At 40.7% G+C, this 27,600-nt stretch overlaps 1 protein-coding gene across 5 annotated transcripts in view; it reads left to right on the top strand.

The window, feature by feature from the left end:
* The window catches only part of MTUS1 (microtubule associated scaffold protein 1), a 259,211-nt gene that overhangs the window by 63,049 nt on the left and 168,562 nt on the right, over positions 1-27,600 (top strand). For 3 of the 5 annotated variants that reach the window (XM_056559054.1, XM_056559034.1, XM_056559044.1), the window contains exon 2: positions 20,477-22,673. In XM_056559054.1, the coding sequence (XP_056415029.1) occupies positions 20,598-22,673 (2,076 nt within the window). In that variant the 5' untranslated portion in view covers positions 20,477-20,597. Of the gene's footprint in view, positions 1-18,232; positions 18,386-20,476; positions 22,674-27,600 lie in introns of those variants that run through there. The other 2 variants (XM_056559024.1, XM_056559061.1) reach the window with 2 other exon arrangements.

The following is a 27,600-nucleotide window of genomic DNA, read 5'->3' as shown; positions in this document are numbered from 1 at the left end:
AAATACAAAAACTTTTGATATGTTGTAAAGCATGCAAAACCAATAGGTTTTGCAATTGCTTTCATTAGAAAATATTCAGTATCTGACAGTGCCCATTTAGAATTGGCTGTATGGTATATAATCATCTAACATCTTAGTAGTTCTGCCTAAAGATACATTTACAACTCTTTTTTTTTTTTTTTTTTTTTTTTTTTTATCTTAGAGCTTAGGAACATGCTTTCAATCACCCAGGATGCAAGAAAAAGTGCACAAAGGAGGTGTACATTCATGTGTTGTCTATTGGGAGGGAACAGTTAAGCCACAGCCAGACAGCTCTGGTACTGGCTTAAAGGGACTGTCCAGGAAAAAAAATGTTTTATATATCAACTGGCTCCAGAACATTAAACAGATTTGTAAATTACTTCTATTAAGAAAAGAAAACTTAATCCTTTCAGTACTTATGAGCTGCTGAAGTCTAGTTGATCTTTTCTGTCTAAGTGATCTCTGATGACACCTGTCTCTGGAATTGTCCAGAGTAGAAGCAAATCCCCATAGCAAACCTCTTCTACTCTGTGCATTTCCAGAGACAAGCAGAGATGTCAGCAGAGGAGAGCACTGTTGCCAGATAGAAAATAACTCAACTTCAGCAGCTGATAATTATTGGAAGGAATAAGATTTTTGTAGAAGTAATTTACAAACATGTTTAAATATATATATATATATATATATATATATATATATATATATATATATTATAAAAAAATATGTGTATGTGTGTTTTTCCTGGAATACCCCTTTTAAGGCACCATTTAGACTACAGAGAATCCACCTGGCAGCACACTCCCATTGACTACAGTGGGATTTCTTCTGCTGTAATCCTACAGTAGCTGCCCTACATGCCTCAATACATTGGAAGCGATGTATCAAAGCATGTACCTGGGCTTTCCTGATCCTACAACTCCTGTCGCTCCATATCCACCCCCCAACTTCAGCCCTGAGGCTTTTCGGAAGTTTCCTGCACTCCTCATGTCCCCTGTTGCATATTTTTACTCCTTGGATTGCATATTTTGTAGTGGTTTTATACCCATATTGGCCCCATTGGAATATGTTTTTAACATGCTGATAAATTGACACCATGTGGACCCAGCTTGAGACTCTGCATCCATGGCCTAAAGGCGGTGGCATTCCGGAACTACGCTATTCTTGTTTGTGCGTATATTCTATAAATACAGGGTATTATTATTTTTTTTTTTATATGTATTTATTTTGCATATGCGACGATTACATTAAAGCTGACAGGACTTTTACTTTTGTAGAATAGCAAAATAAAAAAACAGTGAAGTATTTGTTTTATGAAAACTCTGCTTTCTGCCAGTCAGTGATGACTTTGCCATGTGTGCATTTCATTTTCTTATGTTATTTTTAAATTGAGAGATCACTTGACTGCAGAACGCAGCTTTTCTTTTGAGTCACTTCGGAATAGTTGATGCAAATGGAATTTTACTATGTTTTCTAGTGGAAAATCTAACTGGTCTCTATTTCAAGTATTCATAGTAGAATTATTGCTTTCACAGTCTGTGCATTGGCTTCCATGTCAAACATTTTCCCGAGTACGTGGAAATGTAACACCATCTGCAAAAATACAAAGTTGTAAAAAAATAAAAAATTGTTACTGTTAAGACACTTAAGCTATGGAATATTTTTTTCTGTAGACTTATTTTTAATATTTGAAGACTTCTTTAACTAGAATATTACCATGGCAACATTCAATGTGAAAACTTGCTGAGTGGGCGAGAATCTCACTTATGAGAAACAGACATAAGGATTTGTACCTTAAAGGGGTACTCCACTAGGAAAAAAAATTCTAAATAAACTGGTGCCAGAAAGTTACAATATTGTAAATTACTACTTTTTAAAATCTTAACCCTTCCAGTACTTACCAGCTGCTGTATAATGCAGAGAGGTTTTTTTTTTTCTTTGAATTTCCTTTGTCTGACCACACTGCGCTCTGCTGACACCTCTGTCCACGTCAGGAACTGTCCGGAGCAGAATAGGTTTGTTATGGGGATTTGCTTGTACTCTGGACAGTTCCTTTAATGAACAGTGGTGTCAGTAGAGACCACTGTGGTCAGACAAAAAAAGGATATTCAAAAAGAAAGACTTCCTCTGTACTATACTGCAGCTGATAAGTATTGGAAGGATAAATATTTTGAAATGGAAGTAATTTACAAATCTGTTTAACTTTCTGGCACCATTTGATTTAGAAAAAGATGTTTTCCAGTGGAGTAACCCTTTTAAGGCACCTCCTGGAAAAGTTCCTACTAAACACTGCCTTAATACAGAAGGACCCAAAACAGTATCCATAAAGGGGTTATCCAGGATTAAACAAACATGGCTGCTTTTTTACAGAAACATCTTCACACCTATCTTCAAGTATTGTGTGGTATTACGACACTGCTATTCAGTGGAATTGAGCTGCAATACCAAACACAAACTGGGGGCCAGGGTGGCGCTGTTTCTGAATGAGAACTGCTACTATTTTTAAGGGGTACTCTATTGGAAAACTTTTAAATTTTTTTTTTTTTTTTTTTTAAATCAACTGGTGCCAGAAATTTACTGATTTGTAAATTACTTATATTTAAAAATCTTAATTCTTCCAGTACGTATTAGCTGCTGTATGCTTCAGAGAAAGGTATGTAGTTGTTTCCAGTCTGACCAAAGTGCTCTCTGCTGCCATCTCCCTCCGTGTCAGGAACTGTCTGGAGCCGGAAAGGTGGACATTGGGGATTTGCTCCTGCTTTGGACAGTTCCTGACACGGACAGAGATGTCAGCAGGGAGCACTGTGTTCAGACTGCAAAGAACTCCACAACTTTCTCTGTAGTATACAGCAGCTGATAATTACTGGAAGGATAACATTTTTTAAATAGAAGTGATTCACAAATCTGTTCAACTTTCTGAAATCAGTTGATTGGGGAAAAAAAATTAAATAGATTTGTTTTCTCAAGAGTACCCTTTGAACCTGTTTGGGACGAAGGGCTTACAGGTGTGCCCTTGCGTCCCGGTACATTCCCGTGGCAATGCTTAGGACCCGATCGGCCAGAAAATAAGGATGATCAGGGCTGCCAGAGACAGTCCCGATCATCCTGATGGATATTGATGGATATGAGCGAGGTGGCAAGGGTGCCATCTCCTCCTATCCCCTGCCATTGATCGGTCGCAAGCAACCGACTAAAAGCAGTAGATGGGGTGGGGGGTTCAAAGGTTAGCTCCCCCGCTCTGACCACCAATGGTGGTCCGGGCAGAGCAGGGGGAATCGGTAAAGGAGTTGTGGGCGGCGGCAGAAGGAATGCGGCGATCAGGTCAGACGGCGGCGCGGCCTCAAACTTTGGCCTTCCAGATGTTACAAAACTGCAACTCATAGCATGCCCAGGCAGCTGTTTACTGTCTGGGCATGCTGGGAGTTGTAGTTTTGCAACATCTGGAGGTCCAAAGTTTGGAGATCATTATACAGGGATCTCCAAACTGTGGCCCTCCCAGATGTTGCAAAACTACAATTCCCAGCATGCCCAGACAGTCGGGCATGCTGGAAGTTCTAGTTCGGTAATATCTGGCCCCTCAGATGTTGCCGAACTAAAACTCCCAGCATGCTTGGAGTTATAGTTTTGCAACATCTGGAGGACCACAGTTTGGAGACCACTACACAGTGGTCTCCAAACTATACCCCTCCAGCTGTTGCATAACTACAACTCCCAGCATGTGAATGTACATGGTACATTCACACGGGCGGGTTTACAGTGGGTTCCCCGCTGCAAGTTTGAGATGCGGCAAATTTTCCACCGCAGCTCAAACTCCCAGCGGAAAACTTGCTGTAAACCTGCCCGTGTGAATGTACCCTAAATATACACTACACTACACTACACCTACACCTACACAAAATAAAGGGTAAAACACTAAATATACACATACCCCTACACAGTGACCCCTCCCCCCCCCCCCAATAGAAATGATAAACGTCAAGTACGGCACCATTTTCAAAACTGAGCCTCCAGCTGTTGCAAGACAACAACTCCCAGTATTGTCGGACAGCCATTGACTGTCCAGGCATATTGGGAGTTTTGCAACAGCTGGAGGCACCCTGTTTGGGAAACACTGCCGTAGGGTATTGGTGGCGAAGGCAAGTGTAATGCTTACATCCGGGCCCACCCCAATGCAAATCCCTAACTTAGGCCTCAAATGTGCATGGCGCTCTCTAACTCCAGAGCCCTGTCATATTTCAAGGTAACAGTTAAAGGCCACATATGGGGTATTTCCGTACATTTTGGGGGGCTTTTACCCCTTATGAAAAAGAAAAAGTTGGGGTGTACACCAGCATGTTTTTTTTTTTTTTTTTTTTTACACTAACATGCTGGTTTTGCCCCTTACTTTTCATTCTCACGAGGTACAAGGAGAAAAAGACCTCCCCCCCCCCCCCCCAAAAAAAAAATTTGTAACACAATTTCTGCTGAGTACGGAAATACCCCACATGTGGATGCAAAGTTTTCTGCGAGCGCACAAGAGGGCTCAGGAGTGAGAGCGCGTACAATGTACATTTGAGGCCTAAATTGGTGATTTGCACCGAGGTGGTTGATAGTTAGTGATTCTGACATGAACGCAAAAAAAAAACATTTGACCCTATTTTGGAAACTACGCCCCTCAAGCAACGTAATAAGGGTTACAGTGAGAATTAAAACCCCACAGGTGATTGACAAGTTGTCAAAGTTGGATGCGAAAATAAAAAAAATTATTGATTTTTTTTTTCCACTAAAATGCTGTTCATAAAATTTTTCATTTTCACAAGAAACGGAGTTACAAATTTTGGTGGGGATTTTTATTCTAAGTAAGCAAATACCCCATATGTGGATGTAAAGTGCTCTGCGGGTGAACTACAATGCTCACAAGAGAAGGAGGAGGAGCAAAATTGTTTTTTGACAGAGAATTTGTCTGGAATTGAAGGCCATGTGTGCTTACAAAACCCCCATGCTGCCAGAACAGTGAACCCCCCCCCCCACACACACATGTGACCCCACACAGAATGTAATAGAAGATGCAGTGAGCATTTACACCCCACAGGTGTCTGACAGGTTTTTGGAACAGTGGTCCGTAAAAATGAAAAATTAAATTTTTTTTCTATTTGCACAGCCCACTGTTCCAAAGATCTGTCAAATGCCAGTGGGGTTTAAATGCTCACTGCACCCCTTACATTTCGTGAGGGTTGTAGTTTACGAAATGGGGGTCATCTGTGGGAAGGTCCATTGTTCTGGCACCATGGGGGGGTTCGTAAATGCACATGGCCCCCGACTTACATTCCAACCAAATTCTCTCACCAAAAGCTCAGTGGCGCTCCTTCTCTTCTGAGCATTGTAGTTCAACCGCAGAGCACTTTACATCCACATATAGCATATTTCCATACTCAGAAGAGGGGGGTTACAAATTTTGGGGGCTTTTTCTTCTCTTACCCCTTGTGAAAATGAAAAATGTGGGGTAACACCAGCATTTTAGTGAAAAGGTTTTTTATTTTTTTTTTTCTCTCACGTCCCACTTAAACTACAACTCATCAATCACCTCTGGGATGTTAAGGCTCACTGTACCCCTTTTACATTCCTTGAGGGGTGTAGTTTCCCAAATAGTGTGCCATGTGATGGGGCTTTGCTGTTCTGGCACCATAGGGGCTTCCTAAATGCGACATGCCCCCCAAAAATAATTTCTGCAAAATTCGCTCTCCAAAAGCCCAATGTCGCTCCTTCCCTTCTGAGCCCCCTACTGCGCCCACAGAGCACTTTACATCCACATATGAGGTATTTCCTTACTCAAGAGAAATGGGGTTACAAATTTTGGGGGACATTATCACCTATCACACCTTGTGAAAATGAAAAATTTGGGGTAACATAAAATAAGCATTTTAGTGAAAAAAATCTAATTTTACATTTTCACGTCCCACTTTAATGAAAGTTTTTCAAGGACCTGTGGGGTATTGAAGGGGTATTTTTTATATCTATCTATCTATCTATCTATCTAATCTATCTATCTAATCTATCTATCTAATCTATCTATCTAATCTATCTATCTAATCTATCTATCTAATCTATCTATCTAATCTATCTATCTAATCTATCTATCTAATCTATCTATCTAATCTATCTATCTAATCTATCTATCTAATCTATCTATCTAATCTATCTATCTAATCTATCTATCTAATCTATCTATCTAATCTATCTATCTAATCTATCTATCTAATCTATCTATCTAATCTATCTATCTAATCTATCTATCTAATCTATCTATCTAATCTATCTATCTAATCTATCTATCTAATCTATCTCAACTGGCTCCGGAAAGTTAAACAGATTTGTAAATTACTTCTATTAAAAATCTTAATCCTTCCAATAGTTATTAGCTTCTGAAGTAGAGTTGTTTTCTGTCTAACTGCTCTCTGATGACTCACGTCCTGGGAGCTGTGCAGGTTCCTATGGGGATATTCTCCCATCATGCACAGCTCCCGGGACGTGACATCATCATTGAGCAGTTAGACAGAAAACTTCAGAGGCTAATAACTATTGGAAGGATTAAGATTTTTTAATAGAAGTAATTTACAAATCTGTTTAACTTTCCGGAGCCAGTTGAGATAGATAGATATAGATATAGATATAGATATGATATAATATAATATAATATATAATATATATATAATATATTATATATATATATATATATATATATATATATATATATATATATATATATATATATATATATATATATAATATATATATTATATACGGTTTATAATTTATATATATATATATATATTAAGGGGTTAAAGGGGTATTCCAGGCAAAACCTTTTTATATATATATATATATATATATATATATATATATATATATATATATAATATATATAATATATATAAAAAGGTTTTGCCTGGAATACCCCTTTATCCCCTTAAGGACCAAGCCATTTTACACCTTAGGACCATAGCGTTTTTTGTTCATTTGACCACTGTCACTTTAAACATTAATAACTCTGGAATGCTTTTAGTTATCCTTCAGATTCCGAGATTGTTTTTTCGTGACATATTCTACTTTAACATAGTGGTAAAATTTTGTGTTAACTTGCATCATTTCTTTGTGAAAAATCCCAAAATTTGATGAAAAATATGAAAATTTTAAATTTTTCTAACTTTGAAGCTCTCTGCATGTAAGGAAAATGGATATTCCAAAACTAAAAACACTTCAATTTTATGATGCAAACATAAAGTAGACATATTGTATATGTGAATAAATTTTTTTTTTATTTGGAAGACACCAGAGGGCTTCAAAGTTAAGCAGCAATTTTCCAATTTTTCAAAAAAATTTTCAAACTCACTATTTTTCAGGGACCAGTTCAGGTTTGAAGTGGATTTGAAGGGTCTTCATCTTAGAAATTCCCCACAAATGACCCCATTATAAAAACTGCACCCCTCAAAGTATTCAAAATGACATTCAGTCAGTGTTTTAACCCTTTAGGTGTTTCTCAGGAATAGTGGCAAAATGAAGGAGAAAATTCACAATCTTCATTTTTTACACTCGCATGTTCTTGTAGACACAATTTTTGAATTTTTACAAGGGGTAAAAGAAGAAAATGTATACTTATGTTTGTAGCCCAATTTCTCTCGAGTAAGCACATACCTCATATGTCTATGTAAAGTGTTCGGCGGGCGCAGTAGAGGGCTCAGATGCGAAGGCGCGACAAGGGGATTTTGGAGAGTACGTTTTTCTGAAAAGGTTTTTGGGGGGCATGTTGCATTTAGGAAGCCCCTATGGTGCCAGAACAGCAAAAAAAAAAACACATGCCATACCATTTTGGAAACTAGACCCCTTGAGGAACGTAACAAGGAATTAAGCGAGCCTTAATACCCCACAGGTGTTTCACGACTTTTGCATATGTAAAAAAAATAAATAAAAAATAAAATAAAAATGGCACTAAAATGTGTTTCCCCCCAAATTTCACATTTTTGCAAGGGTTAATAGCAGAAAATACCCCCCAAAATTTGTAACCCCATCTCTTTTGAGTATGAAGGTACCCCATAAGTGGACCTGAAGTGCACTACGGGCAAACTACAATGCTCAGAAGGGGAGGAGTCACATTTAGCTTTTGGAGAGCAAATTTTGCTCGGTGGGGCATGTCGCATTTAGGAAGCCCCTATGGTGCCAGGACAGCAAAATAACCCCCACATGGCATACCATTTTGGAAACTAGACCCCTTGAGAAACGTAACAAGGGGTACAGTGAGCATTTACCCCCCCACTGGTGTCTGACATATCTTTGGAACGGTGGGCTGTGCAAATTAAAAATTTTGTACAGCCCACTGTTCCAGACACCAGTGGGGTGTAAATTCTCACTGCACCCCTCATTACATTCCGTGAGGGGTGTAGTTTCCGAAATGGGGTCACGTGGGTTTTTTTTTTTTTTTTGAGTTTGTCAAAACCGCTGTAACAATTAGCCACCCCTGTGCAAATCACCTCCACCCCTGTACATGGTGCACTCTCCCTTCTGGGCCTTGTTGTGCGCCCCCAGAGCACTTTGCGCCCACATATGGGGTATCTCCGTAGTCGGGAGAAATTGCATTACAAATTTTGGTGGGCTTTTTTCTCTTTTACCTCTTGTCAAAATGAAAAGTATAGGGCAACACCAGCATGTTTAGTGTAAAAAATTTTTTTTTTTACACTAACATGCTGGTGTAGACCCCAACTTCACCTTTTCATAAGGGGTAAAAGGAGAAATTTATCCCCAAAATTTGTTAGGCAATTTCTCCCGAGTACAGAGATACCACATATGTGGCCCTAAACTGTTGCCTTGAAATACGACAGGGCTCCAAGGTTAGAGCGCCATGCGCATTTGAGGACTAAATTAGGGATTGCATAGGGGTGGACATAGGGGTATTGTACGCCAGTGATTCCCAAACAGGGTGCCTCCAGCTGTTGCTAAACTCCCAGCATGCCTGGACAGTCAGTGGCTGTCCAAAAATGCTGGGAGTTGTTGTTGTTTTGCAACAGCTGGAGGCTCCGTTTTGGAAACACTGCCGTACAATACATTTTTAATTTTTATTGGGGGGGGAGAGACAGTGTAAGGGGTGTATATGTAGTGTTTTACCCTTTATTATGTGTTAGTGTAGTGTAGTGTTTTTAGGGTACATTCACACTGGCGGAGGTTTACAGTGAGTTCCCTGCTAGGAGTTTGCGCTGCGGCGAAAAATTTGCCGCAGCTCATACTTGAAGCTGAGAACTTATTGTAAACCCACCCGTGTGAATGTACCCTGTACGTTCACATGGGGGGGTTCAAACCTCCAGCTGTTTCAAAACTACAACTCCCAGCATGTACTGACAGACCGTGCAGGCTGGGAGTTGTACTTTTGCAACAGCTGGAGGCACACTGGTTGGAAAACCTTCAGTTAGGTTCTGTTATCTAACTCAATATTTTCCAACCAGTGTGCCTCCAGCTGTTGCAAAACTACAACTCCCAGCATGAACTGATCACTAAAGGGCATGCTGGGAGATGTAGTTATGCAACAGCTGGAGGGATCGCAACTACAACTCCCAGCATGCTGGGATGTGCAGGTTTGCAACATCTGGAGAGCTACAGTATAGAGACCACTGCAAACTGTGGCCCTCCAGATACTGCAAAACTACAAATCCCAGCAGGCCCAGACAGCAAACAGTTGTGTGGGCATGCTAGGAGTTGTAGTTTTGCAAGATCTGGAGGGCTATAGTTCAGAGACTACCGTATAGTGGTCTCAAACTGTAGCCCTCCAGCTGTTGCAAAACTACAACTCCCAGTATGCCCAAACAGCTGTCTGGGCATGCTGGGAGTTGTAGTTTTGCAACATCTGGAGGGCTACGGTTAGAGACCACTGTATAATGGTCTCAAACTGTACCCTCCAGATGTTGCTAGGCAACTCGCCGGCTTCCGTTGGATCCAGCCGCACGTCATCGCCGCCCACCGATCTCCGTCGCCCGCCCGGATCGGTAAGTGGATCTTCGGCGCCCGGTCCCCTTCGGTTCCCCATTCTGCCCCGCCTTTTGTGGGTGGGCAGGACAGGGAAAACGAAAGTTAACCCCCCCGCCCCCGATCTGCTATTGGTGGTCGCGTCTAGACCACCAATAGCAGGGATAGGAGGGGTGGCAACCCTGCCACCTCACTCCTATCGATTCAGGGGGATCCTGGGTGTCTTAGACACCCGAGATCCCCCTTACATTCCGGGTCACTATAGACCCGTAATGACCCGGAATTGCGCAAATCGCAAGTGTGAATTCACTTGCGATTTGCGCCGATCGCCGACATGGGGGGGGGTCTTATGACCCCCTGGGGCATTTGCGCGGGGTGACTGCTGATCGATATCAGCAGTCACCCCGGTCCGGTCCCCGCCCGGCACACGGCAGGGGCCGGAATTCCCACGGACGTATGAGTACGTCCCTGGTCCTTAAGACCCAGGGCGCACGGACGTACTCATACGCCTGTGGTCCTTAAGGGGTTAAGGCTCACTGTACCCTTTATGTTCCATAAGGGGTGTAGTTTCTTAAATAGTTTGCCATGTGGGGGGGGGGGGGGGGGGGTTGCTGTTTTGGCCACATGGGGGCCTCCTAAATGAGACACGCCCCCCAAAAACAATTTCATCAAAAATTTGTTCTCCAAAATCCCATTGTTGCTCCTTCCCTTCTGAGCCCTGTAGTGCACTCGCAGATCACTTGGCATCCACATATGAGGTATTCCCTCACACGAGATGAATTGGTTTACAAATTTTGGAGGTCTTTTTCACCTTTTATCCCTTGTAAAAATGAAAAAAGTGGGGTTACAAGAACATGTTAGCATAAAAAATTTAATTTAGAATTTTCTCCTCCACTTTGCTGCTATTCCCGTTAAACACCTAATGGGTTCATAAACTTTCTGAATGTTATTTAAAATACTTTGAGGAGTGAAGTTTTCATAATGGAGTCCATTATAGGGGATTTCTAAGATAAAGACCATAAAATTCACTTAAAAACTGAACTGGTCCCTGAAAAATTCCTATTTTGAAATTTTCCTGAAAAATTGGAAAATTGTTGCTATAATTTGAAGCCCTCGAATATCTCCAAAAAGTTAAAACATGTCAACTTTATGATGCCAACATAAAGTGGGCATATTGTATATGCAAATTAATATATAATTTATTTGGGATGTCCATTTTCCTTACAAGCAGAGAGTTTCAAAGTTAGAAAAATGCTAAATTTTAAACATTTTCATGAAATTTGGGGAATTTTCACCAACAGATGATGCAAGTATCGGCAAAAATGTACCACTATCATAAGGTAGAATAGGTCAGGAAAAAACAATCTCTGAATCAAATGCATAAGTAGAAGCATCCCAGTTATTAATGCTTAAAGTGTACTTGTCAGATCCAACAAAAACCTTTTTTTTTTATTTTTTTATATCACTCAGCACCTAATCCTGACCATGTACATCTCATTTTTGTGTCTAGCACCTTTTATTTATTTTTTTTCTATTACACTTTTTTAATTTAGCTCACTATTCTGAATTCCTCTCAAAGGGAGGGGACGTGGCCTCACTGTACCAGTCTCCGCCCCCTCCCTCAGTATGCTGTCTGCTCACATCTCCCCTAGCATTAGCAAAACTACAACTCCCAGCTTGTCCTCACTGACAGTAGCGGTAAAAAAGCTGACAGTGGGAGGATTTTTCCTCCAGCTCTGAGCCCTGCGCTCACAGCTGTCAATCAAGGAAGTGTGTCCTTGACATAGGTGATGATGCATGGACACAGCAGGACTAGTATGCGTCCAAGCAGGCAGGGGGGGGCAGTTGTTTGACTAGATTTTACAGTATGAAATACTGAAATTTTTCTAATGAAAACAATTGCAAAACCTATTGGTTTTTCATGCTTTACAACATATCAAAAGTTTTTCTATCTGACAGTGCCCATTTAAAGTGAGAGATCAGATGTGCCAAAAATGCTCCCGTCCTTAGGGTCAAAATGGGCTCCGTCCCCAAGGGGTCAAGACCTTATACTGATGGCGATTTGCAAAAAAAAAGTTGTAGCATATAACATTGGATGGTGAGGTATAGGTAACTATTCCCTGCAGAAGCATTGCTACTTAAGCTGGTTAACCATAAAGTCAGTGGATGTTTGTCAGTCATTGGATTAGTGTGGAATAGCATATATCCTTAAGGTATTAGCTTCTATTTATGTGCAGGGTTCACAAATGTAAGAGATTAAATAGTGAAAACATTTTGTGGCTTCATCTGCCTGGCAAATGACAAACAAGTAATGTCTGGATATAAGGGTACATTCACACCTGTACCAAACACGTCTGATGTATGTACCAGAACACTACCAAATAGGTTCAATATTGTATACATTGAAAGTATTGCTATACATTTGTTTGCATACATTTTACACATACATGTATTTTAGTAAAGATATGTAAAACTATGAAATCAGCAAAAACATTTGAAGTACACGTTTTAAAGGGGTAGTCCAGTGGTGAAAAACGTATCCCCTATCCTGAGGATAGGGGATAAGTTTGAGATCGCGGGGGGTCCGACTGCTGGGGCCCCCTGCGATCTCCTGTACAGGGCCCTGGCTCTCCGCCCAGATAGCAGGTGTCGACCCCCGTACGAAGCGGCGGCCGACACACCCCCTCAATACATCGCTATGGCAGAGCCGGAGATTGCCGAAGGCAGCTATAGAGTTGTATTGAGGGGGCGTGTCGGCCGCCGCCTCGTGCGGAGGTCGACACGCCCCCTTCCCGCGGGCTGTCGGGCTCCGTACAGGAGATCGCAGGGGGCCCCAGCGGTCGGACCCCCGCGATCTGCAACTTATCCCCTATCCTTAGGATAGGGGATAAGTTGCTCACCACTGAGTCACCACTGGACTACTCCTTTAAGCACACACAGACCTATACAACACCATACCATATTAGGATGTCCCGATTTTCTTCAATGTCATGTGACATTTTTTCTATAATGGGAAAGTTTTATTTTTTTGGGGATCAGGTATTGGGGACATTTGTAAAAGTACAAATGCAAATGTCCAGTATTGATCAAGATACCAGAGATGGTATCGGGACATCCCCAATAACATATCACAAATATACTTCTATGGGGGAATAAAGTTGTGTGAAGACCTTTTTCTGTACTACAAAAAAATTAAAAAAGAGGGACAAAATTTAACAATGTGACACACCTTTTTGACAGTGGGCATAATGGAAGTATATTGGTATACCGTCCACAGCATACGTTATGGTACCTATTTAAATGGATCTCCCATACTGTTGTGGTGTAGATTTGAATAACCCCTTAGATACTACACCAATAACTATTGTGCGCCAAAATGTACAGAATATGGCGATCATTTCTTCCTCAAGGCCATAGGTTGAATTTGCCCAATAACCCACTAAAGATTGGGCCCTCCTGCCAAAGTTCTGACACAAAAATGGGCCATAAGGAGCCAACAGAAGAGAATCAAAAAATAAAAATAAAATTTTTTAAATATAAAATTGCTGTCCTTAGGAACGCATTAGTAGTTTATAATCTGTAAACTTGCTCCAGTCCAGTATCATGAGGGATTTATTTTTCAATTTGCTCACAAATCCCAGACTGGAGCCATCAAAAGAAAAAGTAGATGCCTTTTCCAAAGGCTGTCCGGACATGCTGGGAGTTGTAGTTTTGCAACAGCTGGGGGCACCCTGGTTATCAAACACTAGTTTAGGCCATTGATTTCGCTATAGAAAAAAAATCTAAAGGGCCAATCATAAAAGGCCATTATTGGCTGAACAGGCTCTGTCTTTTACGTGGGGTGATATAAGGTGATCCGCCAACTCCAGTAGGCCGCACATCTACATGCCTAAACAATGTGCGGCCGACTATGTAAGGGAAGAACCGCACATACAATGCAACAGTCGCTTATGTAGCCCTAGGTGCGGAATCATTGTTTTGTGTAAATGGCCATTAAAGGGGATGTGCCACAAAGTTATAGGTCTAAACTAATGCATTATGTGAAATGAAACCTATTTGCAGTGTACAAGCATTGTTAGAGAAATGTTATTCTTCTGGTCTGTCCAGGGAGTACAGTACTGGCATGCAATCGAAGGGGATTGTGGGAAAGTGTATGCGCTGTCTGACAACAGTGGGGTCACAGTTCAGAGCGGAAACCCGGTGGAAGACTTTTTTTAATATATATATATTTTTTTTAAATCAACTGGTGCCAGAAAGTTAAAGATTTTGTAAATTAATTATATTAAAAAAAAAAATCTTCTTCCAGTACTTATCAGCTGCTGTATACTACAGAGGAAGTTGAGTTGTTCTTTTCTATCTGACCACTCTCTGCTGACACTTCTGTCCATGTCAGAGACTGTCCAGAGCTGGAGAAAATCCTGACCGTTCCAGACATGGACATGGGTATCAGAAGAGAGCATTGTGGTCAGACAGAAGAGAAATTCTAGAAGAAAATAACTTCCTCTGTAGTATGCAGCAGCTAAGTACTGGAAGGATTAAGATTTTTTTTATAGGAGTAATTTACAAATCTGTTAAACTTTTGTAGCACCAGTTGATTTAAAAAAAATTGTTTTCAACTGGAAAACCTTTTTAAGTTACTTTTACTTTTTGTACTCTACACTTCAAAGGGGTGGAAATTATGATTATTATTTTTTTTTTAAATCAACTGAGGTTAGAAAGTTAAAGGGGTACTCCGCCCCTGGCATCTTATCCCCTATCCAAAGGATAGGGGATAAGATGTTAGATCACCGCGGTCCCGCTGTTGGGGACCCCGGGGATCGCTGCTGCAGCACCCCACTATCATTACTGCACAGAACGAGTTCGCTCTGTGCGTAATGACGGGCGATACGGGGGACGGAGCAGCGTGACGTCATGGCTCCACCCCTCATGACATCACGGCCCGTTCCCTTAATGCAAGTGTATGGCAGGGGGCGTGACGATCGCCACGCCCCCTCCCATAGACTTGTATTGACGGGGTGGGTCGTGACGTCAGGAGGGGCGGAGCCATGACGTAACGATGCTCCGGCCCCTGTATTGCCCGTCATTACGTGCAGAGCGATCTCGCTCTGCGCAGTAATGATAGCGGGGTGCTGCAGCAGCGATCCCCGGGGTCCCCAGCAGCGGGACCGGGGCAATCTAATCCTTTGGATAGGGGATAAGATGTCTAGGGGTGGAGTACCACTTTAAACAGATTTGTAAATGACTTCTATTTACAAATCTTAATCCTTCCAGTACTTATCAGCTGCTGTATGATCCACAGGAAGTGCTTTTCTTTGTCAGTAATCCTTTTAGTACTTATTAGCAGCTGTATACTACAGAGGAAAATATTTTCTTTTTGGATTTATTTTTGGTCTGTCCACAGTGCTCTCTGCTGACACCTCTGTCCATGTCAGGAACTGTCCAGAGCAGAAGAGGTTTGCTATGGGTATTTGCTCCTGATCTGTACACTTCCTGACATGGACAGAGGTGTCAGCAGAGAGCACTGTGGACAGACCGAAATTTAAAAAAAAAAGAACTTCCTGTGGAACATACAGCAGCTGATTAATTTCATGCAATTCTATTCACTTAGCTATAGGGTGTTGCATTGCTTACAGTGTTTCATTGCTTTCCATGTATCCAGTCTAGTCACTCTACAACCATCTAACAGTCCGCTCTTCTGTGTATTTTTATACACTGTACAGTGTTTGCTTTATATTAGGACTACTTAAGTGTCAGGTTTGTGTTTTGAAGCTTGGTTTTCGTAAGGCCTTGTCAAAGTATTAGTGAACGTCTTGTCAATGTATAATGAAAAGTTAATGTTGTCTTCATGTTGAGAAAGTATTACAGTACTGTTGCATTTTACTTTTAATAGTGATTACAAAAGTCATGGCAAAACCACAACGGTACTACAATGCATCCTCAACATGTGAACTACACCCCTGTAGTAACTGCTTTATAGATGGTAACACGCAAAAATTCAAGCTTTGAGAAAATTTTCAGTTGAGAGATGGTGGTTGTAGTCCGCAATGGCAATAAGGTCCAACACTTGACCTTGGGCCCACAGGACTCTAAATACGCTCACAGGGCCCACAGGACTCTAAGGCCCTAAGGTCTGTCAAGTGTATGTGCTAATCCGGTGGGGTAGACTGTCAGCATTATGCTTACAGACCTAATACGACCTAATACCACAATAGTCGTGAAGTGAATTATATGAGCGATCGCTGTTGGGATTATTAAAATTTTAATTCCCACCACCCACTAAAAATATTTTCCCCTAAAAATACATAAAAATAAAAAAAGCATTTAGTATCACCACATCCTTAACGATACTAACAATATATAATTTATTACACGCAAAGATATAGCCAGAATTGTTGAACCTTTCTCCAAAAATGTGTAATTTGCCAATAGTAACCTGTCACAGCTCAGCTTTCACTTTACATAAGCCTGTTAAGATGTTAAAGCTGTGATCTGTGGGCTGTAGTTGGCTGCTGTGGAAAAATCACCTTCGTTTTGTATCCAACAGATTGAGAAATCGGGGCCAAAATTTTTTCTTCAGCTCAAAGAGGGAAAAAAATAATAATACCGTAATTACGGCCCTTGGAATGTGCTGACATAAATATTATTACAGGTGTTTTATTGTACCAAAAAGTAGTAAAAAAAATAGTTTTTAAATTTTCTTATCATAATTGTTATACCAAGACTATAGTTATATTTTTCTTACTGTGAATGGTATAGATTTAAAATGCAAAAATATTAAATAAAAAAAAAATTGAAAAGTGAAAATTAGTATCAGTGCATGGAATGTGATGGTGGAAAATAAATATTAAATTGCTTGGTCGTTTAGGCCTTAATTGGCTAAAATACCTCCAAAGAAACTGCCAAGACCTGTACTCTTGTAATATGTGTAACAAGCTGGCAACCACCATGGTTTAAGGGACTTTTTTAAATTACTTGCGAAGACCATGTCTGTTCGAGAGATGGCGTGCCAATGACATCACACACACCCTGCAGGGGTTAACCTTTACACCTCCCCTTGCAGCAACATATAAACAGTAACTGAAAGAGGTGCACCACTTAATCTTGAACCCCTTCTGTTCTAGTTGGTTGTCACTTTATCAATATTAAAGACTTCTTAAAGGTTAAGTTTGTCTCATAGAATTAGTTACTCCTGGGGATGCCTCCAGGTTATTGTGGATCAGTGATAATTGACTTGTAGCATGCAGTAAGCTTATTTTTGGTTTTCCTGTTTGAATTTGGCTCTAAATTGAGCATTTTTTTTTTTCAATTTTTTTTTTCTCTCCCTGCAAGAAAACGATGTTATTAAGTCGAGGGAACTGAACTTTTTAGACAATTAGGGGATGATTTATCAAAACAGAGGCAAAGTTGACCAGTTTCCCATAGCAACCAATCAGATTGCTTCTTATATTTTTCAGAGGCCTTTAAAAAAAAAATCAAAAAAATCTGGTTGCTATGGCAACTGGTTAGCCTTTCCTGTGCACAGGTTTTGATTTGTCCCACTTAATTTCCTATCCAGAGGATAGTCTGATAGTAAAGGGTCCGGCAGCAAGGGTGCTAGCTGCCGGACCCCCCCACGAGCCTCCTGTAGGTCGTCGCCACACTCAGGCCCTCATATTCCTGGATGCTCAACAATCGCCAGCCTCAGCGATATCCTGCCTCAGCCGGGCTGTCACTTGCTTGGGCATAGAGCATTTCTGAAATGGTCCCCCTTGACCATTGTGACTAGGCTGCACTTTTCTGAACGTTGACAAAATTGCTTTCTAATCTTGACGGTGCTAAACAACAAATTGGGTTGCTAAATCATTTTTCTAAGTCTTCTACTGCATATAGTAACACTTGTAGTTTATGGGAAAATGGAGACTGAACAGTTGTCCCATTAGGAAAAATGGGTCTATACTGATGCCTTATGTGAGATTAAACCTATTTCAAATGTACAAGTATTTCTGAAAATGTACGGTTAGGGCAGGGTCACACGTTTTACTGCATAGTTGCTATATCTGATTTTGCTAGCCAATGGGTAGGAGAATACATAACCGCAAGTACGCAGCATCAAATACTGCACGTGACCCTACCCTTAGGGGATTAGTAACTTTTTTTTATCCCCCTATGCGTTAGCTTTGTTTTGATACATGTTGCCCTTGGTTATGACCCACTAAGGTGGTCACACATGCTAAGTTCATCTGCAGTCTCCTGAAAATATTGGCAGTTAGTCTCCACTGCCCAAGTCAAGCAAGGGGGATTGTGGGAAAATGTGTGCTCTGTTGCCTGGTAACCGAGTTAGAGCTCAGAGTGGAAACCAGGAAGTGATTAAATTCATGTGTGAAAAGAACCGTACAGAGATGTAAGTTGGGGTGCTTTCACACCACATTTTCAGCTGGGGAGGGGAAAACTCATTGACTTTAATGAGCCGACCGGAGTCACCATTTCACTCCGGACGGCTCTTTTCTGCCCCGGTTTTGTGACCGGACCTAAAACCGTAGTATACCCATAGTTATCTCCTATCCATAGGATAGGAAATAAAGATCTGTCCACAGGCTTTCAACAGCTGGGACTTCTTGCTGTCTCGAATAGTTTCCTGATTCTTCCATCAGAATTAAATGGTGGGATGCAAATGATGGAAAATCATTGATACAATATTTCTCTATGGGAACCATGGAGATGGCTCAATTATCATGGACACCGCCTGTAGTATGTGAGCAATAGTGGTGGTGCGTGTGCATGTAGCCGCTACTATCTGATCAGAGAGACTGGCCCCCATTTTCGCTGTCTCAGGAAGCTGGGCCCCAGTGTGCCCCCCCTTGCACGATCAAAGACTGTTATCCTCTGGATAGGTGACAACTTTGCCAATTGGGACCACCCCTTTATTTATGTAACAGCACCTTGCAATGAAACTTTTTTTTAAATCTTTGATGGGTCAATTTTAAAAGGCCACTGTAAACTGTTTACCTGAACTTGTGATGTCTAATATTTTAGTAAATCACTTTATCTAAAATAACTCATTATCACAGAGAAATAGCTCTAACCACTTGGCCATTTGCTGTCTCTTCCCAGTGTTTTCTGTCCACTGCCTCTTGGGGAAATTTGTTTCTAGTAACAACCTCAGCAAGATGTAAGACAAGTAGAGGGGCAGGGCTTAACTAGTGCTCTGTGCAGGAAAGAGAGACTATGTACCTAAGCTATGTTAGTTGTCCTGAGGATATGCACTCCTTTATTTTTTTTTCTTCTTATTAATGTCACTAAAACAATCCATGTAGCTTTCTAATGCTTTAGATAGAGGTCAGCCAGAAAGCATAAAGGATACTGCTGGACATTGGGATTAATTTTCCTTTTTTTTTTTTTTTTTTCTTTTTCATGATCATCATTTTATCTCTGTTAGTAGCTGATGAAAGAGGTCAGAACAACCCCAAGAAGGGTATCTGTTCTTGATAAGAAAGTGTTGAATAGTTTAGACTTAAAATGTTCTTATGTAGTCTGTCTGCCCTTCATCTAAAGCATTACAGAGCAACATAAATTGTTTTTTGCAACATTAATAAAAAGAAAAATTATTTATGCAATTTTAAAGGAGTGCTGTAGTCTTTCTCTTAACTGTGGAATTTTTTCTTACCAACCAAAACACCCACCCTATAGCAACAGGTGGAATGCAGAATAATTTCTTAAACATTGCAAGGTAATTCAAGGCTTGCCTCTCTTCTCAGCAGCAGCCAATTCAAAGTTTAATGTAACCTATTCCTTGCTGTACTTCGGCTTAATGCAACTTGCTGCCTCCTGCTTCTAATCTCCCCACAGCCTTTTGTCTACAGGCTTACCTTTAGCAGTAGCAGTTTAGTGTTTAGTGTAACCCCATCCTGTTGCATCTTTAATTTCTGCTCCCATAACATCAGTTACCCTTTTTTCCCCTAGGTCATCTATAGTAGTGTCCTTTATAAATCCCCCTCACCAGCACAGTGAAGCCTATTAAGTGCCCTTTCATGTTATAGCAGTAAGGAGTATAGGGGGAGATTTATCAAAACCTGTGCAAAGGAAAAATTGTCCATAGCAACCAATCAGATCGCTTCTTTCATTTTGCAGAGGCCTTGTTAAAAATGAAAAAAATCGAGCTATGGGCAAATTTCCTCTGCACATGTTTTGATAAATCTCCCCCTATGTGCTGTGATTGCCCATAGACTTAAGGGAAAAGAAGCCATTTGCAACTACTGGCTCCTGAAATAAAGATGAGAAATGGTGTTTACAATTGAGGGGACACAAGGGTTCAATAGCAGCAGTTTGAGCAATAAAATCAACTTGTCACCACTCTGAAAAGCATGCAGGTTTTGATAAATCTTTGGAATTTGTTGGCTTTGCTAATAGTTTCAAGAGAGAAAGTTGTATTGAAGGATTTATCATAGTATATTACATTTCATTGTTTTAATATCTATATTATTTTTTATTCCAGATTTCACCTGATCTGTTCCCATGAATGTATAACATGAAAAACCTGCTGATGTCGATGTTTATATAGACTTTCTCCATTCCTCCTTGGTCAAGACATCATTTTCGTTGAAATGTCCTGACTGATGTACAACAGGCTGAAAGGCAGCAGGATGAATGTAGAGAATGAGGAGGAATCAACTAGGAATGGATATGGGTCACCATTGCTTTTTGACAGTGGTGATGATGGCAATGGAAATGCTAGTGCAGAGAAGCTCCCTAGGTGCTTAAAATTTGAACAAAACCTAAACTCTGTTGCTCCTGCTATTGCTATAAACGATGAAAAGGGGGATTCTCTCCTAAAGGGTCACAATGGACTGGAACTGGAGGATACTGTGGACTATATAAAACAAATCTATGATGACAGTACAACAAAAGCTACAAGTTCAGCACATTTGCACACAATAGAGCTGGATGAAACTGTGGATTATGTTAATAAGGAATCCTCTGAGAAAATGGGTTTGTTCCCTTTGCTAGCACAACGTGAATCCAAGCACAATAATGAGAATGTAGAGGAGTCTATGCCTTATATACAAAAATCAAATGAAGCAAGCTTTAGGAAAATTGAGTCTTCCATGACATCACAGTTTGCCATAAAGAAAACTGATGAACCTTGTGAGCATGTTCTCATGGAGCAGGTAGATATAGGTGCCCCATTTTCCAAACACAAGAGCACAGAGGTACCAACACTGAACATGTTCTCATTGTCATGGCACGTGAGTAATGAAGAATGTATGAGGAAAAACAGTCTGGTTTCTAGTAGCTCAGAAAAGCCAATGAGTGCTTCTTCACTGGAAGGTTCCATGTTTCAAAATACCTCAACTGATGTGTTTTCAGGGTCCTTAAAGTGGACTAACAATATACCTGGTGGCTGTGTGATTGGTGAACAATCCCCTAAAGCCTTGAGTTATTTTGAAGTGCCTCCGCATATTTCCAAAGAACAAGTGCTGAACCATATGGGTGTAGAATGTGTAGGCCATGTAAGTGACACAGATGAGACCACTGGAAATACACTGAAAGAGGACAACAAAGTGGTTAACCAGGACCTAAACAACATTGCCCCAGTCACCGAAATAAAAGATTTTAACAAAAACATATGTTCTGCTCCCAAGGCAGAAGCCATAAATCCAATTCCTGGTATAGATGAAAATGCCTTGAAGCATACAAACCTAAGTGGTGGAGACACCAGCTCTGTAAAGTCTTCTGGAGGAATGGACTCTCTAAGCTCAGAGTCTAAAGACTTGTTATCTAACCTAACTTGGAACAACTGTGAGGGTACATTCTTGGTATCAAGTCCCTGTTCACAAACTGATGTGAAGACATATACTTCTACACCTCTGCCAGAGTCAAAAAATATGACTTTCTCTGTTCCACTGCTAGAAGATATTGGACCGCTTAATAAACCAAAAAATTCTGATTCTTCAAAAGATATTAACCGGGTAAATGCACTAGAAACTGTTAAATCTTGCCTTGGAAATGGTACATTAAAACAAGCAAACAGGAAGCCAACCATGGCACTTTCTGTACCAAAGGGCAAGAAAAACGAAGTGTTAAACTTTCCCAAACCCAACTTTAAAAACGTCAAGGCAAAAGTGCTGAGTAGACCTGCGTTAACAGTGAAGGATTGTCCTCCGACGGCTTCAAAACCTTCTCCAAGGTCCCCGCAATCTCATTCTAATGTATCTTCACCTGTAGCATCACCTCGGGCCCCAGCTTCTGCCATCAAAACATTGAAGAAAAAACCTGTTCCTGATCAGGACCTGAAAACAGAGGCTGCTATTGCTAAATCACAGAAGCAACCAATTAATAAGCAGCTCTTCCCTGGCCAACCTCCACATGCCCCAACCCATACTAAATATGCTTTAGGTAAAGTTACCAGAACGGCTGCATTGAAGCAGTCACAGGATGAGATTGAGAGAGCAAGTTCTTCAAATTCACTACGCGCCTCCGGATCAGCTGCTGTCTCAACCTGTACAGCCAGCTCCAGAGTGACAGAACACAGGGGAGACAAGGCAAAGACCGTTCTAAAGACTGTTGTGGTGAATGGTATGCACATGGGGCCAGAGAAAACGGAGCAGAATGGCCTTATTGATGCTCCCTATGAAAAAACTGAATTCAAAAATGAAGGCTGCACTTCTGGTGATATATTTGGCAACGTATCGGTAAGTGTATATTGGGTGATTCCTATATTTACTGTTGTCTTTGCACCTGTATATACGCTTCCTCTCAAGCACTCAGAAGTGTCACCAGTAGTAATTTGGCACATATAATACACTTTTCAGAGTACCTCCATTTTCTGACATCCCACATTCGTGCTGAAGCACCGTGCTACTCTACATAGAGCCTCAGTGCTGTGTACATGTAAACATCCTGCATAATACTAAAGATCACATTTCTAGTCATTTCTGCCAAAACCGCGAATATCTCTGCAGTGGCCAAGCTCCCTCCAGATCATGCTGCTCAAAGTTTGTGTTTGTTCCGGGTCTGGTTATCCTGGAATTCTGTTTGGTATATTTATCAACATCTGAGACACCACTTCAGTACTGTGAACGAGTAATGTTCTGGGCTGGGAATATGTTCTCCATACTGATAAACCTGTAAACAACATTACTCCTGGCTCTCACGTTTAAGATATAAAGTACTTTCAGCTTAATATTACGGTTACATAATAAGGTGACAAGTGAATTCCGGTATGATTTTTAATGTTCTGGGTGGTTGTTCTTGATGCTGAACACAAGCCAAGGCAGGAACGTTTTCATCAAGTAAGACTGACAGTGTTTTTTTGTCATTCGAAGTCTGCCCTAAGGGAAGGTGCTTCAGATCAGGGTAGAAGAATGTCCTGTTTTACAGGCTTGTACGTGATCTTAGTATAGATCTGAAAACAAAAACAGAATGTCAGTCAAATTTTAATACAGAATATTATACTTCATTATTTGCCGCTTATATGCCAACAGTGGAGACTCGGGTGCTTCTGCTCAGTTCACAATGGAAATACTAAATATAGATATGCCCAACATAAAGGGGCAATATATTTTGTATGAAACAATTTTTTTTTCTACCTACAGGTCCTTCTTAGGACATCCCATTCTAAATCATTTTGTATTAAAGGGGTACTCCGGTAAAAAACTTTTTTTTTTTTTTTTTTTTTTTAAATCAACTGGTGCCAGAAAGTTAAACAGATTTGTAAATTACTTCTATTAAAAATGTTAATCCTTCCTGTACTTATTAGCTGCTGAATACTACAGAGGAAATTATTTTCTTTTTGAAACATAGAACTGTTTGCTGACATCATGAGCACAGTGCTCTCTGCTGACATCTCTGTCCATTTTAGGAACTGTCCAGGGTAATAGGAAATCCCCATAGCAAACATATGCTGTTCTCGAGAGTTCATAAAATGGACAGAGGTGTCAGCAGAGAGCACTGTGCTCATGATGTCAGCAGACAGTTCTGTGTTTCAAGCGGAAAAGAATTTCCACTGAAGTATTCAGCAGCTAATAAGTACAGGAAGGATTAAGATTTTTTTAATAGAAGTAATTTACAAATCTGTTTAACTTTCTACGAAAACAAACGGCAAAAGTGGGTGTGAATGTAGCCTTATCCCTCCCACAAAGTTTGTAAGTATTTTCTAATAAAGACAAACAAGACGCAGCGTAGATTGGGAAGTGCCACTTATTAGGTTTTGTTTGATTTTTATTTCTTATCCAAGTGTCAAGGAGGTGGGGCTATGCTCCTGAAGTGCCACAGTCTCCTCGTTTGCCCTCCCCTCCCAGTCTTTTCTTGATGAATGTATAGAGCCCTGTACACAAATACAATATGACCTTTTAATGTACAAAAGTCTTCATTCAGCCCTAATCCTGAGACCTAACCAGTATGAACATTGATTATTTCCAGTTAATATGTAATCCAGAGTTCTGGGCAAATGATTCAGATGAAGTCATTACATATTGCAGGGCAGTATGGTACATTATAGGATATGTCATCCGCTCAAAGTCCATGTTTGCACTTTAGACACATGACCTTAGGTCTATGCCCTGGGTCTTGCCTGAAAGTCAAACAATGGGTTCAGTGGTCACCACAAAAAGGAGTTGAAGACCCCCATACACATGAAATAGGTCAGCTGAACCTGCTGGTTTTGGCAAGGCTGTGTAATCATTTTAATGTGTAAGGTGGGATTTCAGTTTGGATTTCAACTACCTGATCATTTGCTCTTGGGCAGTTAAGCAGCTGCCAGTGGCTTCCCCACACCATCCATTCAGAATACATAGAGGATTGGCTTGGACGTCCATGTTTATCATCATATTTCTGGTATTAATCCTGGTTGGTTAGAGTGAGTAATATGTATGACAGCAACGATGGAGCGGAATTTTTTGTCAGCACTTTAAAGGGGTTTAACAATTGGTGCTGGAAAGTTAAAATCAACTGGTGCTGGAAAGTTAAACAGATTTGTAAATTACTTCTGTTTACAAATCTTAGTCCTTCCAGTGCTTATCAGCTGCTGTATGCTCCAGAATAAGTTCTTTTCTTTTTGAATTTCTTTTCTGTCTGACCACAGTGCTCTCTTCTGACACCTGTGTCCATGTTGGGAACTGACCAGAGCAGGAGCAAATCCCCATAGCAAACCTATCCTGCTCCGGACAGTTCCTGACATGGACAGAGGTGTAAACAGAAAGCACTGTGGTCAGACATAAAAGAAGAAATTCAAAAAGAAACGAACTTCCTCTGTAGCATACAGCAGCTGATAAGTACTGGAAGGATTGAGTTTTTTTTTGTTGATAGAAGTAATTTACAGATCTGGTTTAACTTTCTTCCACCAGTTAATTTATAAAAATAAAAAAAATGTAAGTTTTCCACCGGAGTACCCCTTTTAATCCCTTTGCGCTATAGGACGTATGCATATGTCCCAGCACCCGACATGTTCGCGTGCTGGGACGTATGCATACGTCCTGACAATATCCTGCTCTGCCGTGCACCGCTCAGGAGATCGGCGGCGGTACCCAGCTGTCGGTCACAGCCGGGGTCCCACCGCAGCTGCCAGGGCCACGATTGCTCAGGTCCCGGCAGCATTAACCTCATAGATGCCATGATCAACCCTGATCATGGCATCTATGGTGTTGACAGGGGGAGGGTGCTCCCCCTGTTAACAAATGGCGGCGCCGCGATAAGATCCCGCGTTGCCTTTGGTTGCTATGACAGCAGGAGGTCAGATATGAGATCAAGCCACAGGCCAGATCGCACAGGCTGTAATGTGTTCATAACCTGTCTAAAGTGAAAAAAAATATAAATAAAAGGTTCTTCAATAAAAGTATGAAGTGTTAAGAAAATAAAATAAATGCCGATTTCCCAATAAAAGCCCTGTATTATCATAAAAAAAACCACAAATCATATACAAACTAGGTATCGTAATGACCTGTACTATAAAGCTGTAATGTAAATTATCCCACACGTCAGCGCCGTAAAAAAAAAGTGCAAAATTCGCCAATTTTGGTACAAGTAGTGGAATAAAAAAAAGATGAAAAGGAAGCATGTATTACAAAGATGATACCGATAAAAAGTACATCTTCTCCCGTAAAAAATAAGCACTCACTGGCATCAGATGAAAAATAAAGTTACAGCTGTTGGAAAATAACACAGAAAAGAGAAAAAAGAATTTTGCTCAGAAAAGGAAAAATAACTTAAAAAGCTATATAAAATTGGTATCGCTATAATCGTACGAATCCAAAGAATAAATATCACATCACTTTTACCACACAATGTACACCATAACTAAAATAATAAAAGCCAGAAATGTTCCAGTTTTTCACAATATTTTGGAGTTTTTCACAAAAAATGCTGCATATGTCAACAAAAGTACACCACTTATATAAAGTACAATATGTCACGAAAAACTATCGCTCTGCTCAGAAAAAGCGTTCTAACAATATTACCATTTAAAGAGACACAATTTTTTTTTTTTTTTTTTTTTTTTTTAAAAGCCTGGTCATTAAAGTAAAAAAAATGGCTCTTCCCTTAATTAAGGGATTAGGGTTTTGTCTACTAGATTCCCTGACCATTCAGATATTAGATCAGGCCATATAAAAATCAAGCTCTTTCCGTGCAAAAAATGTCCCAAATCTAAGCAGGACATCCTGAGGAAGTTTTGTTGCTCCTCAATATTGAGCTGGAGGAGGTCTGTCAGCAGCCCCACCAATGAGCCGCTTCAGGTGCCGCAGTGCTTGTGCCATTTCATTGTTTATGGATACTCAGGTTTCCTATATCTACTACAGTTTCTGTCATGGTAGTTGTCATTGTATATTTTGCCTACTTGGAAGCTGACTACATTATTTATGACGTTTGTTTTATTTAGTGCTTTATTTTAGAAGGTGACAATGACGTTTACCGTGGCTTTGGATACAGTCCCTACCTCGCAGGATGTTTATAGTCTCAGTAGATAAGTAGCAGTAAATGAAGTAGTCTTTGGCTATCCCCGTGCCTATGTTTCTGTCCCTCCAGGCAACAAGAATTACTTTCCATTCAAAGACAAAGCCTTGCAGGTCAAAGGCAGATCTCTGTAATGCTGCCGCAAAAATGTAGTGAGGTGTGGATGGATTTATTATGTAAATACTTGTTAGGGCAAAAGAGGAGCCAACCCGTGTTTACATACCTCTTATAGGTTGAGTTAAGGTTGAAGGGGTACTCCGCTGCTCAGCATTTGGAACGAACTGTTCCAAATGCTTAGAGCCGACGCCGTGACATCATAGCCCCGCCCCCTCAGTGTCACGCCCCACCCCTTCAATGCAAGTCTGTGGAAAGTGGTGTGACTGCGGTCATAAGGGGGTGGGGCTATGACATCACAAGCTTCCGGCTCCAGCGTTCGGACCTTTTTTGTTAAACGCTGAGCAGCGGAGTACCCCTTTTAAAGGAGTTGTCCGGTGATGCAAAGTGATACACACTTTCTTGAGTATTCACAGTTGCCATCTGATCAGCACTCCCTGATGCACTTTGTCATACAGGAAATGCTTTTTTCAGCCAATCGCTGGCCCCATTAGTATCCTGCCTCAAGCAGTGAATGGCTGAGTGGGCATTTCCTGTGTGTCTCTGCAAGAGCAAAGC

The sequence above is a fragment of the Hyla sarda genome, chromosome 1, assembly GCF_029499605.1.
Source record: "Hyla sarda isolate aHylSar1 chromosome 1, aHylSar1.hap1, whole genome shotgun sequence".
Taxonomy (NCBI): Eukaryota; Metazoa; Chordata; class Amphibia; order Anura; family Hylidae; genus Hyla; species Hyla sarda.
Note: the sequence above shows the minus strand (reverse complement) of the source record. Positions and strands in the feature narration are given on the sequence as shown.